We start from the raw sequence: 19,411 nt of genomic DNA, 5'->3' as shown, positions 1-19,411 counted from the left end.
AATGATCCAAAGCAAAAACAAAAATATACTAATTACTTCTAAATATAAGGCAGGCAGAATGATTTTCCTAGAGGTGAAAGACACCACGCTTGACATTCACTTTTCTGTGCCTTTTTAAATGGCTTATCTGTTGGCTACTTTTCAGCATTTGTGGCTGTGGTTCTGGAGAGTCAGGATGCTCAGCTTGCGGTTGCTGTAAGGCCTGTGCTAGAGAGCTGGATGGCCAGGAGGCCAGACAAAGGGGCATCTTTGATGCAGTAAAGGAGATGATACCCTTGGACCTGCTTTTAGGTATTTATGTCAGTCCACTCACCACCATTATCAGTGATCATTCCAGTTGCATTTTGTCTTCACACATTTCTGATTTTATGCCTCAAGTCTGCAGTCTTAGTAACTTTCTGCTTCTGCCTTGTTGTTGCTCAGAATGTTTGTATATGTATGCATCTCCATTTTTCTGCATGTGTGCTGAGTGTTCATCCACGGTTTTGTTTTTTGTTTTGTTTCTGGTTTCCTCTTCTTTCTTCTTTTGGCCTATTGCTACATTTTTCTTTTATTTTAGCTGTCCCTGTCCCTCCTTCCCCAGGTGTGAACATTGAGGAGCACATTCAGATAAGGCAAGAGGAGAAGAGGCAACGTATTAACCGCCGACACCGGTTGGAGGAGGGCAGAGGTACATCACCTATGTCTACCATGAATATGTGAAAAAATATCTCAAACATTTTGCATAGACATTTATGGAATATTTAGTTGGTAGTGTTACCTTACCCATGTATATCCACAGTGATATTTTTACATTTTCTTTTCAGCACTTATTCATGGCTGATTTACCGTATTTTCCGGACTATAAGTCGCTCCGGAGTATAAGTCACATTAGTCAAAAAATGCGTCATGAACAGGAAAAAACATATATAAGTCGCACTGGACTATAAGTCGCATTTATTTAGAAATGTATTTCACATAATCCAAAAACAGAGACTATGTAACTGGACTATTGAGGCCAAAAAGATTAATGTTAATGAAGACGAAGAAGGAGTGAAGGCAGCCAAGAAGAGGGCTGGATAGGCCTAATTGTAAAGCAAAAGATTCACTTAAAGAAAATGCCATGTGGTACACCAAAATTTAGCTAAAATGTGGAGAATACAATGCAATCAAGCATTTTGGGCGATGTGGAGTCACAATCTGGCAGCAGATTAAATGCTCACGAGAGAAAAAGATGGTTTTAAAAAGACGTGAACGAAGCAAGCCAGGCATAGATCTATAGGCCCGAAGTTAATTGTAAAGCAATTTACAAAAGATTCACTGAACGAAAATGCTGATATGGTACATGAAAATTTAGCTAAAAATGTGGAGAATGCAATGCAATCAAGCATTTTGGGCAATGTGGAGTCACAAGCTGGCAGCAGATTAAATGCTTAGGAGAGAGAAAAATACAGTTTTAAGGACGTGACCAAAGCGCAAGCCAGGCGATCGGCCTATAGGCCCGACAGTAATTGTAAAGCAATTTACAAAAGATTCACTGAACAAAAATGTTGATGTGGTACGTGAAAATCTAGCTAAAAATGTGGAGAATGCAATGCAATCAAGCATTTTGGGCGATGTGGAGTGACAAGCCGGCAGCAGATTAAATGCCCACGAGAGAGAAAAAGATGCGTTTTAAAAAGACTGCACAGACCGGTTTTAATAGGACGTGCAGACCAAAGCTGCAGCAAGCAGGTGATACTTAGAAATTTATTTCACAAAATCCAAGACCAAGAACAGACAGTTGCAACTGAATTCTACAGGAAATGTTAATGAAGACGAAGAAGTGAATAGTAAGCCGAAGGCTGCTGACGAGTGCCCGCGCTAATTGTGAAGCAATTTACAAAAGATTCACTGAACAAAAATGCTGATGTGGTACATGAAAATGTATCTAAAAATGTGGAGAATGCAATGCAATCAAGCATTTTGGATGATATATTGGCACAAACTGGTAGCAGAACAATTGCTCGGCTGGTCACCTCTGAGAGAGCGCGAGAAAAAAAGATGCGCATTTAAAACCAGGGCCTAAATTTCAGCGCAGGATTGCGGGTATTACGCATAAGTTATTAAGTCTTGAGCATAGTAATAAAAGTCCCACAACTCTATCATAATGAGAGAAATTCCCACACATGTTACAGTGCTCTCTGATAACATTAATCTAATAATGGAGTGGCCTGAATGCGGGACTATTGACTGGACAGACCAACTCTGACTTCAATTGAACCTGATGCAGAGACACACACACGCGCGCATGGACCACTTTGCGGGTGTCTCTCTCTCTTCCTCTCTCATCGCTGAAGTCAAATTATAGCCTAGGAGGTGCTTCTACATCAATCGCGATCAACAGGAAAGGAAACCAAACCTTTAGCGATCAGGAACCGTCAGGAATTTTGTAAACACAGAAGCATGACAGCCTATAACGAGAGAGAACATGGATGTGTTCTCTATTTGAGGAACGTTATAATCGATTGCGGACGTGAACAGACAGATACAGACACGGAGCGCAGTAGGCCTACTTTCACTTTCTAGTGTGCATATTCAGTACGTGAAAGATAATTAGTAGCAAAACAGCAAATATTAGCCTACATGGCAGTGAGTTTTGTTTTCAAATGTTTTCATGCATGTCTAGATAACGGGTGAGGAATGTTTAGGAGACTATCGTAAATCTTCAAATTATCGCTGGGGTCTTTTTATTAGGCTGCGCAAAGCACAGCACCTTCATTTGGGGCATGGATTACTGTTTGATTATATTGCTAAATATCGGGACTGATGACCACTGAAATCTGCGGGGTATTTGATGGTTCACTATTAAGTTTCATGTAAGGGTGTTGGGATTTCCATCCGCTTATTGCGAGATAAGGCATCCGCTTTCATTTATTCATGGAACGTGTTGTGCTGAAATGGAAACCTTATTCAGCCTAAATTTACCGTAGTTATTTTTTAATCATGCATGATTTACTTTTTTATAAAATTCGTAGGCTGATTCCTGACAGGCACGCTGGTTTTATTGAAAGGAAACGAATGTGGGTTCTCTCAAGCAGAGAGATTATGATTTCCTAAAACCCTGTTCATTCTCTCATAAGGATTTTTTTCTTACGAACCGGAATGTGCAAAAATGCTAATAAAATACATGCAAATGACAGTGGTCACCTCCACACTCTGTTCTTATGAAGCAGTCCTGCAGCTGTGGGAGAGCTCCCTCTTTGTCTGGCTTTGTTTTCCTCCTGAGGGTAGTGTATACTGGCATCAGGAGATTATTGATTTGCTCACTTGCATCTCTCAAGTTTGTGCTGCTAACCTACCTAGGCTATGGGATTTAGGTCATTTAGGCCTACTATTTGGGTTTAATGTAATTTAGAAATAGGCTACGCAAACATGGCAAACTTTTACATCTGGAGAGAGCTCCTTGCTAACTATCCCACTAGCTCATGTCACGTCCCTAAACACTTGAAATGTGTTGGAGTGGACATCAGAAACAAATGCAATTTCTTGCCATTAGTATGAAGTTAAATATTGATGCAAACTTTTTGTATGGTGCATTATTGTTTCTTATGGTATCACCATCTATGTAATGTAAGAATTACAAAAAAAAAAGATTACAAAACACTATGCAAATCACATTTATCTATCTGAAACGGAAACCCCACGGAGTTTGTTTTGTATGCTAGGCTACTTATTCCCAACTAGCGCGAAGTATAGAGCTACAGTATACTAAAGGTTGTTGGCTACACTACACCAGTGACGCACAACAACTAGGCTACACTCACGCATAGTTTAGGTGAGCTATAGTTAAAACAGAAAACCATACGTGCGAGAGTATTAGCTGCATTCAACGCAGATACATGAATCTAGCTTGTTGTATGTTCTTCAAGTGCAAGACTGAAATAGCTGCTACGCGTCGCGAGTAAGCTTCATGAAAGTGTAGAGGCTACAATAATTTAGGGGAAACTAAGTATCCGTGGGTGATATCGGGGAATTTTTATGAGTATGAGTATATGGGCCCAGTATCGGCCCGATGCCAGTATTGGTATCGGGCCATCACTAGCAGAGTTGCGACAGTTCCGCGTGAATTCCCTGCTACTTGAAAACCAAGAAGATGGATGCTGCTGCTGGCGAACAGCGCGACACGAGTTAAGCTTTTTGAAGTTGCCAAAAGTCTGATCAACTAGCTCTGCTGGTGGGAAAACACATAGGACTCATGAGTTGTAGCGCTATCCTATTGCGTGCAGAAGGAATTTGAAAGACAACCGTTTATCCCACCCCTCGGATTAAGCACTGCGAATGGTGAGTTCCCAAACCCTGCATCCTGATGTGGGTCTGGCTCATCAGGCTAGTTGGGAGGTTGTTGCTTGATATGAAGTATAGCAAAGGTATACCCTCTGCCCAGTGTTGCCAACTATTTCAAATGGAAAGTAGCTAAAGCCAGCTCCATAAGTCGCTAAATGTCGCTAGATGACGTCACACACTAATTTGCATATCAATTACATCACCAGGTCGTGACCCCCTCCCCCTCCAAAAAAAAACAAAAAAACAAAAAACGGTGATGGCCCTTTAATTTCCCTTTACACCTGTTTGCTTTTCTCCTAGGCCTACTCCATAGGCAACTTTTAAGAGCCTAATTTAAATATATTTAATTTAGTATACTTGTATATTAGGGTAATTGATACACTTTACACTTCTTTACATCTTGTCATCTTTTGCAGTCCTATAATGAGCATTGAAAATCAGTCATTTCCAACCTATTCCCAACTGCTGCATTTGCTTTGCACAGCTTGAAGTCTGATTATAACTTCACCATAGGCTACACACAATTTAACCTTGCAATGGCTATAATTTGGATTTATTTAGTTAATGTCACTCGGACAGACAGACAGAATTTTTTTTTCCCCCTCAGCCGACAGTCTCTCCTGCATTGACAACATTGAGGCTACATAGCCTAAACGAATGCTTTAGGTTTTTCTAACTTGTATGCTCAACTATCTGCTTGTGAATGAAGTTGTAGCCTTTCCTTTGTTGAACGGTGCTGGAAAGCGTGTCCCTGTTTCCCTGTCATCATGTCATTGCTCTCGTCTCGTTGACTCTGGTTGTAATCTCTCCCGAAGTTGCTGCACCTTCCAATAACGTTGTCTGAGCTGTTAGATCTATAGAACATCTACTTCCGTGGATAACATGGGCTGATACTACATAGGCCAGTCATTACTTTTATAATCATGGGGCAACGCTTTGGGCGAACTCGATGTAGGCCAATTCACAAACGAAACAGGCATGAGACTCTTACACAGCACAGCCGAACTCACTACTCACTCAGAAGAGTAAAAAGGGACGTTACATGCCATCACATCAGAGTCTCAAAAAGTCTCCAAGAAAGCCAGAAAAAGTAGCTAGATTTGTCGCTAGTCGCTTTTTACAAAAAAAGTCGCTTGGGGGGTCTGAAATCTCGCTAAATATGGCGACAAAGTTGCTAAGTTGGCAACACTGCCTCTGCCAAATGAGGTCAGTCAGTTGACCTCTTTCTAAGGCTAATGTCAAATTTCTGTTGGATGGAATGTGTTCACTAAACTTTTTTCGCATTACATTTTTAAGATGTTACCTGAAGTGGTCAAATTTTCTGTCCACAGTATTTTGCTAATATGAGTTGTGTGGAAGTGGTTTAGATTTAAAATGAAACACCAATACAGTGGGCATCGCTTTCAAATGGCCACTTCAGCAAATTTGTCTGCCAGTGCGTTAAGCAAATTTGTCCTAAAAACAAGCAAATTTGTCTGCCAGTGCGTTGAGCAAATTTGTCTTGATAAGACTCCTTAAAATAAGTTGGTTTTCTTAAATTAAGTGAAAATGATCTTTTGAGAGGGCGCTAGGTAAGTCTTTTCATACTAAAAACAATACCAAATAGATTTTTTAATCTTAATATAAGATCAATAACACTTGGTTAGAATTCATTTTTTGCAGTGTACACTGCAAAAACTGCTTATCTAACAAAATCTAACCAAGTGTTATTAATCTTATATCAAGATAAAAAAAAAAATAGTTGGTATTGTTTTTAGTATAAAGACACTAACCTAGCGCTTTCTCATGAAATCATTTGACTTAAAATAAGTCAAACTTCTCTTAAATTAAGACATCTCATCCTGAAAACAAGCAAATTTGTCTGCCAGTGCGTTAAGCAAATTTGTCCTAAAAACAGGCAAATTTGTCTGCCAGTGCGTTGAGTAAATTTGTCTTGATAAGACTGTCCATGAAAATAAGTCAAAGTCTTCTTAAATTAAGTCAAAATGATCTTTCGAGAGAGCGCTAGGTAAGTCTTCTCATACTAAAAACAATACCAAATAGATTTTTTGATCTTAATATAAGATTATTAACACTTGGTTAGATTTCATTTTTTGCAGTGTATACAGTGGGTCCCATTTAGAAGTGGCCACTTCATTCACGCTTTCCGTGATTCACGCAGCTGCATGAAATGTATTACAACTTATAACGTACAACATATTACAACTTATAATGTATTATAACTTAAAACGTACAACTTACAACATATTACTTGTGGTTGTTTGGGTCATTGCAGCTTCACTGGGGAAATATAAATAAAAGACGCGTGATTCCCCTCCCCCACCCCCTTCTTTCACAAGCAGTGCAACTTTCTGAAGCGGTGCTTTTTGAAGACTAGATGTGTGGAGTGATTTTGGAAGTACTAGGCTCAATAACAGTGAAGCTATTGATTTCCCCCCCCATTAAAAATATGTTATGAATAGGGCAAGTCCATTTTTCCATAATTAGCTGCTGTAGCATGTTGCTTGGGAGGCCCTAGGTGTGTGTTGTGATTTTGGAAGGAGTAGGCTCAATAACAGTGAAGCTATTGCATTTTTCAACCATTAAAAATAGATTATAAATAGGGTGAGTCTGTTTTTCCATAATCAGCTGGTGTAGTATGTTGCTAGTGAGGCATTAGATGTGTGTTGTAATTTTGGAAGCACTAGGCTCAATGACAGTGAAGCTATTGAATTTTACCCCCAATACAAATATAATATAAATAGGGTGTCCATTTTTCCCGTAATTGGCAGGTGTAGTGTGTTGCTAAGGAAGCAGTAGCTGTGTGCTATGATTTTGGAAGCACTAGGCTCAATAACAGTGAAGCTATTTAAATGTATTTGTATCCACTTTCGGTTTTGCACTTTGTAGACGGTCCCTAGACGCTCGGCTGAAAGCAGAATGCTCACAGGGATGCGTTTTATTTATCCACATATGTACACGGTTCTTTCGGATGAAAACCGGGTTGTAGCTTGTTGTCTACCTTGCTACGGTTAGATAGAGCTCTATATTATGGAATGAAAACGTTTCTCCTATGATTTATTGAACCGCAAAACGCAAATCTTGCGAATCTGCCAATTTCTGTCTAACTTTACCAAAGTTTTTTGAAGCTAATGTAACAAATACCACCAATATTGTTGTGTGGCAATAAAAGTATCCAGGGTTTGCGCAAGTAGCCTAAATATATAAATAAATTAAGGACATACAATCCTTAACGTGAAAAAGCTTAACGTAGCTTAATATCCCAAAACGTCAACAAGTCGTTTTATGCGCTCATTATACATGGATTTCTATGCAACGTCTCGAAAACATGCGTGCGCAACCAAGAGGCAGAAAGCACCATAGAACAGCATAGAGCAATGCAAAAGAGCAAAAGAATAAAATTAGTTTTTGTGCTGAAAACTGCACCAATTAGCAAGCGAACTTCTCATGACTGCCGACAAAGTAGCCTACTGCCAGCTGACGAAGCTCTCATTTTAAAACATTACTGAGAGACAGGCACTGTACAATCAAGAAATCTTGCCAATGAATCCAAAACGTTATGTACAAAGCTTATAGGCTACAGTGGGCTAGCATGTTGCAGAAGCTGCTAAAAACACAGAGAAACACACTGAAAACTCGGCCAATCACAGCTTCGACCGGGAACGCCACAGCGTTCGACCGCGTTCGATCGGTTCGACCGCGGAATGCCACTGCGGACTATGCTGCCCCCAAGTGGCTGCAGTTGTACTTACATTTCACCCAGCTGCGTGAATCACCTTGATCGTGAATGAAGTGTCAATTTTTAACTGGGACCCACTGTAGGTGAATTATTGTTTGCTGGTAACTGTGCGTGCGTGCACTCTCCCCTGCGCAAAAACAAAATGTGCGTTCCGTTCTACATAGTGCATAGTTCTGCTGCGTAAAGTTGAACAAATACATTTATATTACATACAAATGCAAACAGCCTATTACCATACAGTTAACAGGCTAAAGTGCAGTGTAGAATTGGGAAGTTATGATAGGCCAACTTGGAATGAATATACTCACAGGGGAAATTCTCTCTCCAAAGCTGACTAGCCTGATGGTATAGTGCATATGGCCGTGTTTTGTGTTAATCATTTTTTAAGTCAAGCCTGATGTGTATTGGATCGGTGTCGGGTATTGACCGATACACAAAGCCCAGGCATCGGCATCAGCATCAGCATCGGTATCGAGACTGATAAAGTCGGATCAGTGCATCCCTAGTAATGGTAGCTTGACTAATGCAGCCTTTGCAGTGTTACAAGTACACAGGCTGGGCATACAATTAAAACAAAAAAAACAAGTGATCATTTCTCTTCTACGTTTTCAGGCTAATGTTGTCTTATCATTTGTGTTTCTTGCCCAGATGGTAGCAGTGAGCGAGGAGACAAAGATGCCAGTAAGATCACAACTTACCCTCCTGGGGCAGTGCGCTTTGACTGTGAGCTGCGTGCTGCACAGGTCAGCTGTGGCTTCCACCACTCCGGTATGACAAACAAGGCAAAAAATTGTCTGACCCTGAGTGTTTCTGTGTTTTTTGTCCTTTATGTTATGGTTATGGTTATAGGATTTGGCAGACACTGTTGTCCAAAGCGACATACAAATAACAACAATACAAGGTTAAATTTAACAGTAAACAATTTAAAAGGTTGGTAAGACTACATTAAGGAGAATAGCAATAATAAACAACAATGTCAATTCAATCAATAGCCTAATGAAAATAAAAAATACTATAATATACAAACTATAACGCATAAGAAACGCTTAATAAACTAACAGAACAGATTGAACAGATATGCCTTTAGACCCCTCTTGAAAGACCCAAAATTATCACAGGAACGGAGAGCACTGGGCAACTCCAACAAGTAACCACTGAGGAAAAGAGTCTTGAATTTGACCTACCGTTTATGGCTGGTCGACACAACAGACGCTCATCAGAAGACCGCAGTGGGCGGTTGGGGATATATATCTTGATCATTGCATTAAGATAGCAGGGAGCAGATCCAGTCAGTGTCCTATAGGCCAAAGTGAGAGATTTAAATATGATTCTGGCCACTATAGGCAGCCAGTGGAGAGTAACTAGGAGAGGAGTTTCATGTGTCCACTTTGGATGATTGAAGACTAGGCGTGCTGCAGCATTCTGAATCGGTTGTAACGATCTTACTACACAAACAGGTAGGCCAGCTAACAGTGAATTACAATAGTCCAGCTTGGAGATAACCATGGCCTGTACAAGAAGTGGCGTGGAATCTTGTGTCAAATAAGGTCTGATCTTCCTAATGTTGCGAAGGATAAACCAACATGATTTTGCAATTGAGGCTACATGCTCAGAGAAGTTATAGGCCAGTCAATCTAGCCCAAAAAGACAAAACATTTTCTAACAGAAATGACTCATAGTTTTTAATTGTCTGCCAGTGTGCTAAGCAAATTTGTCCTAAAAACAAGCAATTATGTCTGCCAGTGCGTTGAGTAAATTTGTCTTGATAAGAAAAATTAAAAATAATTCAAATTGTTCTTAAATTAAGTCCGAATTATCTTTTAAAAATAGCACTAGGTAGGTCTGTTCATACTATAAACAATACTGAATAGATTTTTTGATCTTAATATAAGATTAATAACACTGGTCAGATTTTATTTTTTGCAGTGTACTCATCACAGTTTGTTAAGAAATAGTCAGATTGAATTGGCAATTTTAGAAATTAAAATAAATAAATGATTTTAAAACATTTATTTTACAATTTGCTCTGTGGTAATCTATGACAATTATGTGAATGTGATGAAAATGATCTTGCAAAGGATATTCCAAAGTTTCCATTGTTGTGTAAAAGTTACATAATTAAATATCCCTATCTTTTTCAGTTGTTCTAATGGAAAATGGGGATGTTTACACATTTGGCTATGGCCAACATGGACAGCTTGGGCATGGAGATGTGAACTCAAGGTAATAGTTGGTGAAGAGAGCAAGGAAGGAGAGCATGCATTTATGCATCTGTATCTGATTGCTGGAATTGTTTGTTTAACTTCCATGGTTCCTTAAGTAATAATGTCATTCAGTGGTCTGTACGCATGGCTTATAAAATCTTACTAAAATCTACACTACAGTCAAAATTGTGGACACATCTATTTATTTATGGGTCTGTCTTTTTCTGACTTTTCACATTGTAGAACCACAATGTGAAAGCCCCATTTCACGGCAACACAATATATAACAAAGCAGTGTAACATTTATTCACCTTCAGTTTACAAAGTTACAAAGATGTAGTCTACATAGTTTACACTCTTCCTGACTTGACGGTACCCTTGCAACACATGCATGCAAGCCTCAGTGATGATTTAGAGATAATGCCTGTTAGCTAGTCACCCATCTAATCTAGGTTTGAATTTTACATATTTCTCTGTGGTATACCAGTGTCATTTTACAGGGTGTCCACGGGGTTTTAAAAACTAGTGAAAGGTAGGAAATCAACTTAGCAAAAATTAAGCCATTAAAAGGTATTGAAATATAGCAATCATGATTTTATGAGGTGTTAAATTTAGATTATCTCATTTTTCAGAACGTCTACATAGTGGCTACGTTAGACTCTCAACAGTCATTGATTCAGAAAAGCCTGTGTAACCCAAGCGAATTGGTGCATAGAAGCAAATCATTGCATAGTAACGCTAACATTATAGGTGATTTTAAAATAGGCCTATTATTACAAGCCAGATCAGTTACGTCACTTGACAGTGAAGTTAGCATGAGGCAGATAAACAAACTGCTTACACATGACGTTTATTTTTTTATGTACATAGTGAACATGTAGCATGTATACACTGTAACAAGTAAGCATGGATACTCTGCAAAAAATAAAATCTAACCAACTGTTATTAATCTTATGTTAAGATGAAAAATTATATTTGGTATTGTTTTTAGTATGTAGAGACTTGCCTAGCACTCTCTCGAAAGATCGTTTTGACTTAATTTAATAATAGTTTGACTTATTTTAAGGAGTCTTATCAAGACAAATTTGCTCATTGCACTGGCAGCCAAATTGGCTTGTTTTTGGGACAAATTTGCTTAAAGCACTGGCAGAAAAATTTGCTTGATTTCAGGATGAGATGTCTTAAAAGGAGTCAAACTCTTAAATTAAATCAAATGATTTTATGAGAATGCGCTAGGTAAGTCTCTTTATACTGAAAACAATACCAACTAGATTGTTTGATCTTGATATAAGATTAATAACACTTGGTTAGATTTTTATTAAAGATTTATTTAATAAAAAAGATTTATTAAAGAGTTTTTGCAGTGTACTTCCACTGAAGAGGTATGATGGTAACACTTTACTTGACAGTATCTAGATAAGAGTGACATGACACGGTCATGAAAACATGACACTGTCATGACACATGAACCCTAATCCTAACCTCTAACCCTAATCCTAACCCTAACTTGTTATGACAAAAACCGAATGTCACAATAACAGAAGCATTATGTCATAAACGTTTATGACTTGTTTATGACACGTTCATGACAGTGTCATGTCACTCTTATGTCGAAACTGTCAAGTGTAACTGGTGTGACAAAGTAAAGCTTCCTTGAAAAGCTTTCTCCATACATTTCCATGAGTGTATGAGCCTGAGTGTGTCAATGTAATTTTGTATTCATTTAATCTAATTTTAGACAATTGTTGTTTCAAACATGTTACATATTGTACACAATTCTCTGTGTAACATTGCTTATTTTGATCACTTCAGAGGGTCTCCCACTCTAGTACAAGCTCTGCCGGGTACCAGTGCACAAGTGACCGCAGGCAGCAATCACACAGCTGTACTACTCACAGATGGACAAGTTTTCACTTTTGGAAGCTTCTCGGTATAGTATCCTACAACAGTTGTCAATTGATATGTTACTCATTGTTTATATTGCACATATTAGTCTGCTTATTTATGTCACCTTGTTTGTTCAACTGACTTTAAAGTCCCATGCAAAATTATTCAACACCCATGCAAATCACCATTGTTTTCTTATTTAAAAAAGATATCTTGTTTAAAAAGATAGTTGGATTTGCCCACTTCAATGAACTATGCTAAGCTATGCTAACGGTGGGTGCTTTAGACGTTACTGCATGCACAGAGATGAGATGGGTATGTATCATCTTATGTAATGCTGGCGAAGATGGTGAATAAGCTAATTTCCCAAAATGTTGGCGTGTTCCTTTAATATAAGATTAACTAGATGTACCACAGAGCGGTACACAATATGGCCGCCGCCCAGTCCTGCAAATTCTCTCTGCAAAAATAAACCACACTTCTCAATTTGTCTCCATCCCCTACTCTTGCAACCTTTCTGTAGGTAAATTAGTATGTGCATGTATGTGTTTGCTTTTGTGTATATGTGTGTCGATGGTGGGGCCCAAAAAGACCTTATATCAAAAATGTTAATGAATTCCAAGGGGTTGTGCAATGTGCAAATACTGTAACAAGAAGAAATATCAGTATTGTTTTAATATTTTGTAACAGGTTTACAGATAGATAGATAGATAGATAGATAGATACTCTATTGATCCCGTTAACGTAACGTAACTGAAACGTAACTTTCTCTCTTCACAGAAAGGGCAACTTGGTCGGCCCATTTTGGACATGCCATACTGGAATGCTAAGCCTTCGCCCATGCCCAACATCGGTGCCAAGTATGGCCGTAAAGCAACGTGGATAGGTGCCAGTGGAGATCAGACATTCCTTAGAATTGATGAGGCACTTATCAATTCTCATGTTCTTTCCACCTCTGAGGTCTTTGCCAGCAAACATATTATTGGTAATGTGTATTTTTATATATCGTTTCTCAGTTTCTCTGTCATACACAGTGTGGTGTTTGACTTATCTTAAAACATCTCAAAATATTACCCCCTCCCTCCCCCAGATCAGTATTTTTTTTATATCATACAATGGCCTTAAAGGAGAAATCCGGCCAAACACGGAGCTCAGTTGATCATTTTTACGGAATACTGTTGGTCAAAAAAAACATAAAAAAAAACGGTGCTGCCTGTCGTGAGTTAGCCGGCTATCGGCTAAAGCAGCCAAAGTGCTTACAGTACAAGCTAGCTGATGGGGGCATGTTCTAAACTGTACCTTTGTGCCTCCTAACAGACTCAAAATGTCATGACAAGTGCTGTGCAAAATGAGCAGGGTCCTTACATGACACCACTGTGCGTGATCTCTGTTTCTCAAGGTCACCGAGTCAGTACAAAAAAAAAAAAAAAACCAGCACGCGTTGCTGTAGCCAACAGCTAGAGCAGCTTCACTGCTACACTTATGCCCCCAGAGTGAAAAATGGCCGGAATTCTCCTTAAGTCAAATGTTTTTACGAGAAAGTGCCTGGTATGTGCCTTTATACTAAAAACAATACCAACTAGTTTTTTTCACTAAAATGATGAATAGGAGTGTAACAATGCATCGACCTAATGTGGTTGCATCGATGTGACTCATTAAGCATCGATGTGTGTTTATTTTAACATCATCTTCACATGAAATTGTTCTCCTGCCTTCATAAACTGAAGATGCCGGCATGCAATCTTGTTGCAGTCCACCCTACATTTGAATGTTTACACATCAGATTCAACTTCCACATCAGAGTAGTGGCAGAACATTTCTAGCAAGGGAGTGGTAGAGGTAGCCTATAGCTCTGATAGCAGCTAAAACAATACACATTCACTCCCAGTTTGCATTATTAGCTTACCTCCGCAGTAAAACTACTTGGCTGGACATTTTAACACGCTGAGGATTTGTTTGCTGTGTTAGCTTGGGTTCAGCCGTGCTGCCACATGACTGTGATCATCCATAACCGTACAATAATAAAATTATTCCACTTACGAAGTTCAATCTGTGCGAATATCAGTAGCCTATGCTATTTCAAAAGGCCATCAGCATAATTAACATTGCAACCGAAAATGCAGGAATTGCGAAATGAGTGAAGACAATTCCTTACTTGGAATTTCTTACTGGAAATACAATTCCTTACTGGAAAACTCAAACAAAAACAGCATACAACATCATTTAAAGTCCCAGACATTTAAAGGGACAGCGATCACAACCAGTGATGCCAGTAACGTGTTACTTAGTAACGCGTTAGTCTATTTTGACCACTTTTTTCGGTAACGAGTAATCTAACGCGCTACTATTTACAAACCAGTAATCAGATTAAAGTTACTTATCTAAGTTACTGTGCGTTACTATTTTTGTCATTTTCCTTAGTAAAAAGATATATTCTTTGCTTTCTTCTTGTCTTGGGGATTAATGTCATGTAGGCTATGCTCACGTTTTCAGCATGAGGACAATACACGTGTAAAACCACGCAGCGACACAAACGTAAACAACAATGGAGGGAGAGAGAGAGAGATGCACATTTCATCAGTCATTACTTTGAGTTTGTCAGCTAAACATGACAACATTAAGGTACATTGTACATTCTGTGCTGGCGACAAAGTGCTGTCTAGCTAGACGTCCCAAGTCTCCCGAAGTTTTGGGAGTCTCCCACATATTGATAGCGGCTTCTTGACGCCCGCAAATTACATAAAATCTTCCGGAACCTAGAGCGAACAAGAGCACACAAGCCAGACCGGACTTCAAATCGCGTGTGCATATGAGTTTAACGCGCACACAACGGAGAGGGAGAGATAGAGGAGTGGTGCGTTTGTGCCTGAAGCGCATCTAAGACAGAGAGCATCCTGGTCTGTTTTCTAAATCAACCAATCAGTTTTCAGTGTAAGTGTGCTTATATCTCTTTTCTCCCAAACTTAATTAATCAGTTCAGTCAGTGTATCTAGGAACAGGAGCGTCATGGCAGCGTCAGTGCCCCTCAAAAAGGAAGATTTAAGACCCATTTCACATCAGACTACACAAAAGTGTACCCAATTGTCTCATAAGATTAAAACATAATGATAGTCTTGCACACTGCACTGTTTGTAACAGCGACTTTAGCATTGCTCACAGCGGGTTAAATGATTGCAAAAGCTTTGTTGAGGTGAGTTTAACAAGTGTAATTTCATTTGCATATTACTCAGGCCTATACAAGATGGCTAGTTGCCAAGGCTACATGAAAAAAAAATCTACAAAAAATCTACATATTTTACTATAACAATTTCTATCAATAGGCCTTCCTTATTTTGGTGTTGTTGGTATTATTGAACAAACATCTGAATTTCAGTATCTAAGTAGGTTAGGTTGGGATGTCTGCTATACATGGCTGACATTACTGTTAAAATGCACTTCCAGTATAGTGAGTATTGGCAAAACCGGTTATCATTTTTATGTTGAGGCGGTGGTGGTGTTGTCGGCAGCTGCTGAAAGTAACTAATAAAGTAACTTGTAATCTAACTTAGTTACTTTTAAAATCAAGTAATCAGTAAAGTAACTAAGTTACTTTTTAAAGGAGTAATCAGTAATCCGTAATCAGATTACTTTTTCAAGGTAACTGTGGCAACACTGATCACAACATAAGCCTACGGGCGCTATTTTGCAACCTGGCGCATGGCAGAAAGCTAGTTATTTTTAAGATTAAGAAACATAAGGCCCACCTTCTTGCGCCGGGCGTTTCATAACGTTTCATAACTAAACCACACCCAATACGGACTGGACAAACCCCGAAATTTGTTTAAACTATTCGCCAGTGACCATGCACTTTAGACTGCCATAATAGGGCCCTAGACCACAATTGCGAGTGATGAAAGTGAAATACTTTGACTAACCTACATTTAGAAGACAACTGTGTGTAGAAACGCTAATCTAGTTAATGGTGAATTATGCATATATATCATATACAGTTAACAGAGTTGACGCAAAAGCATGTTAAGCCCTTTATGGAGGAAATGCACGTTGTCTTCCTGTGTTTCTCGTGTGTAATACGTAGGCCTGTCACGATAACAAATTTTGCTTGACGATAAATTGTCTCAGAAATTATTGCGATAAGCGATAATATTGTCGTTCTGAGAATTTTCCTCGGGAAGAGGAAGACGGCCCACTTGTTGTGTTTTTTTTCCCCAACTGGGAAAACTGCAGCGGATGATTGTGTTTTAGATGCATATGCATGTTTGTTGTGTTGCCGCTTTTAATTGCGACTGTTTTCCAACAAATGCGACACACCGACTCGCACACGTTCAGTGGTTCACCACGGGCATTCGGTTTAAATCCGAAATGCTCCCACACTGCAGCTGTCGCGTTTCGCTTAGAAACCAATTCCATGCCTATTCGAACTCGCAACTAGCTTTCTCTCTGCCTAGTGCCTACCGGTATACTTCTCACGCGGCTCTTTAGCTGCACTCTGTGGTAGGCTACGCCAGTAGTTCCGCCTCCCCACACACCATGCGACTGACAAGTGACTGACATGAGGGTTCACTCATGGTTACTCTAAGGACCTGAGAGAGAGAGAGAGGGAGAGAGAGACGAGGAAAACAAACAAGCATGCAAATGGCATTTATCGTGGCCAGAAAAATTATCGAGCTAATTTTAATTATCATGCGATTAATTGATTTATTGAATATCGCGACAGGCCTAGTAATACGGTGTAGTACTTCCTGAAAACCTTCTCCATCAAATCTGAGCTTGACTAGTGGTGGAGAGTGCAAATGAGATTTGTCACCGTACATGGATCTATCATCTGTTTTAATCAGTGACGTTGTTTGTCACAATTTTACGACTTTGCCGCTTATTAAAGCATTTAAATGGCCTAAAGAAAACTTGATCAGTCGACTGATCTGAAGTACAGGAACAGTAGGGAATTTCTGAATGAAACTTGTGATTTACACCCCTAATGATGCATGGAAAGCATCAAACATCCTTATACATTATTGGAAAGCATTTCCAGGCTTTTGTTGACTTCTTTTCCGAAGGTTTTTGTGTCTTTCTCTGTAAGCTGTTCATTTGTAGTGAAAAAATATTTTCTTGTCCTGTGCAGGTCTGGTACCAACTTCAGCATCAGAGCCACCTCCTTTTAAATGTCTATTGATCAATAAAGTGGATGGTAGCTGCAGAACCTTCAATGATTCAGAGCAAGAGGACCTGCAGGGATTTGGACTGTGCTTAGATCCAGTATATGATGTCCTCTGGAGGTCAGTCAGTCTTACTGTCCAAGGTTTTAGTGTTAAATTGAGTGTTTTTTTCCACACTTCACACAATCTGTGACTTATATCATATCAATATGTTTAACTACTACTTGCATCGTTTTGTGCTTAGTAAGTACTGTTTACTATTGTAATGGTCTAATGCCCTCTTCTGTATGCCCTCATCTGTTCTCTCAGGTTCTTACCCACCACACGGGAGATGTGGTGCTACAATGCTGTCATTGCTGATGCACGTGTGCCTGCAACGTCAGACATCCAAGGGCGTTGTAGTATCCTGAGCCCTGAGTTAGCTTTGCCCTCAGGGACCCATGCCACAACAACCCGCTCCCATGGGGCACTGCACATTTTGGGTATGGCTTGGCGTAAAGTAGTAGTATTAGTTTCCACTTTTTAATGCAAGAAAGCTCACTTTATTTGAAGCTTTCACACTTGACAAGATCTAGAGCATGTATCCTTTAATGGACATTGTCTCTCTGTGCTCATTCTTGTTTCAATTTGATAAGTGAAGAATAATGGATGACACAGCGGTCTGTTATCAGAAGTTAATGTACATTCGAGATGGTAATGAGGCCACGATGTGATGCGTTGTGGCTGTTACACCTCAAACGTGCATTAATGCCTTGTGGCTGTTACAACTGGAACGTGTATTAATACCTCAATGCCATGGAGTCCATAATCCAGTTCATACCATTGTTGCCACATCTGCGTTATGTTAATTTACTGAAATAATTGACACATTCTTTAAAACTAAATGGATTGTAGAACTACTTTTGTAGTAGAGTTTTACATATTTTAAGCAGTCGTATCAACACACTGGCAGCCAAATTTGCTTGTTTTTAAGCCAAATTTGCTTAACGCACTAGCAGCCAAATGTGCTTGTTTTTAGGGATATTCCACCATTTGAGGAATTGCACTCATTTTCCACCTCCCCTCGAGTTAAACAATCGATTTTTACCTTTCTCCAGTTCATCCAGCCGTTCTCTGAGTCTGGTGATACCAGTTTTAGCTTTTGTAATTCCCCAAATGGTGGAATATCCCTTTTAAGACAAATTTGCTTGTTTTCATTATGAAACGTATATGTGTATAACTCTGGCAAATATTTATGTTCCTATGAAAATATGCCTCTACAGGGTGTCTTGACACATTGGCTGCCATGCAGGAATTAAAAGTTGGTGTGGCCTGCTCTGAGGAGGAAACACAGTCTGTGATGAAGGTCTATTCCAAAGAGGACTACAGTGTAGTAAACCGCTTTGAAAGTAAGAACAATATGGTTATTCTGTTTATGTGCCTGTTACATATTATACCACAATTATTCATTCTGACGGCAATTAATACAGCAGCTTGTGATAATCCACAAGATCAATTGTGTTTCAATTTAAATGTGAAATTAATTTTGGACCTCTAAAATACATTGGGTTTAAGCCGTTTTTTTGGAAAAGGGAACTAGCAAAGTCCTTGTAGGCAAGTTCCCCCACTTGGCGGCCACTTTGGGCAGTTATCGGGCAGCTATTTTCCTTTTCAAGTGAATGGGGAGCCATACATTACGGTTACTAACATTACAGGGAGGGGCAGGATATGTGTAGGTAACTGCCATATTTGTATTATGAACTAACTACACTGCAAAAAATGAATTCTAACCAAGTGTTATTGATCTTATATTAAGATTAAAAAATCTATTTGGTATTGTTTTTAGTATGAAAAGACTTACCTAGCGCCCTCTCAAAAGATAATTTTCACTTAATTTAATAATAATACCTTCGACTTATATAGCGCCTTTCATGGTACCCACTAGGGTCATTCCACGTCAATTCAACCAGGGCCCACGCACTTAAGTCTCAAAAAATTCTGAAAAAATTACCAGGTGTACCTATGTTATCCAGGAGATGCACTGTAAAATTACTTTTATGTAAGATCAATACTTTCCAAGATACAGCCAGTTTTACAGGGGGAGGGGGGTGTCGATTTTGTTCAGCCTCTTTTTTTTGTCAAAG

The 19,411-nt window shown here is 39.2% G+C and overlaps 1 protein-coding gene across 11 annotated transcripts in view; it reads left to right on the top strand.

Moving 5' to 3' along the window:
- The window catches only part of mycbp2 (MYC binding protein 2), a 339,346-nt gene that overhangs the window by 49,592 nt on the left and 270,343 nt on the right, over nucleotides 1-19,411 (top strand). For 9 of the 11 annotated variants that reach the window (XM_076264226.1, XM_076264230.1, XM_076264233.1 and 6 more), the window contains 9 exons: nucleotides 146-291; nucleotides 560-670; nucleotides 8,693-8,812; nucleotides 10,186-10,267; nucleotides 12,061-12,178; nucleotides 12,916-13,120; nucleotides 17,255-17,408; nucleotides 17,598-17,770; nucleotides 18,551-18,676. In XM_076264226.1, the coding sequence (XP_076120341.1) occupies nucleotides 146-291; nucleotides 560-670; nucleotides 8,693-8,812; nucleotides 10,186-10,267; nucleotides 12,061-12,178; nucleotides 12,916-13,120; nucleotides 17,255-17,408; nucleotides 17,598-17,770; nucleotides 18,551-18,676 (1,235 nt within the window). The remainder of the gene's footprint in view (nucleotides 1-145; nucleotides 292-559; nucleotides 671-8,692; nucleotides 8,813-10,185; nucleotides 10,268-12,060; nucleotides 12,179-12,915; nucleotides 13,121-17,254; nucleotides 17,409-17,597; nucleotides 17,771-18,550; nucleotides 18,677-19,411) is intronic. The other 2 variants (XM_076264236.1, XM_076264232.1) reach the window with 1 other exon arrangement.

The sequence above is a fragment of the Alosa pseudoharengus genome, unplaced genomic scaffold, assembly GCF_046254945.1.
Source record: "Alosa pseudoharengus isolate Yale_2024_CS ecotype anadromous, Long Island Sound unplaced genomic scaffold, YU_APseudo_1.1 YU_APseudo_1.1_scf_3, whole genome shotgun sequence".
Classification (NCBI taxonomy): domain Eukaryota; kingdom Metazoa; phylum Chordata; class Actinopteri; order Clupeiformes; family Clupeidae; genus Alosa; species Alosa pseudoharengus.
Note: the sequence above shows the minus strand (reverse complement) of the source record. Positions and strands in the feature narration are given on the sequence as shown.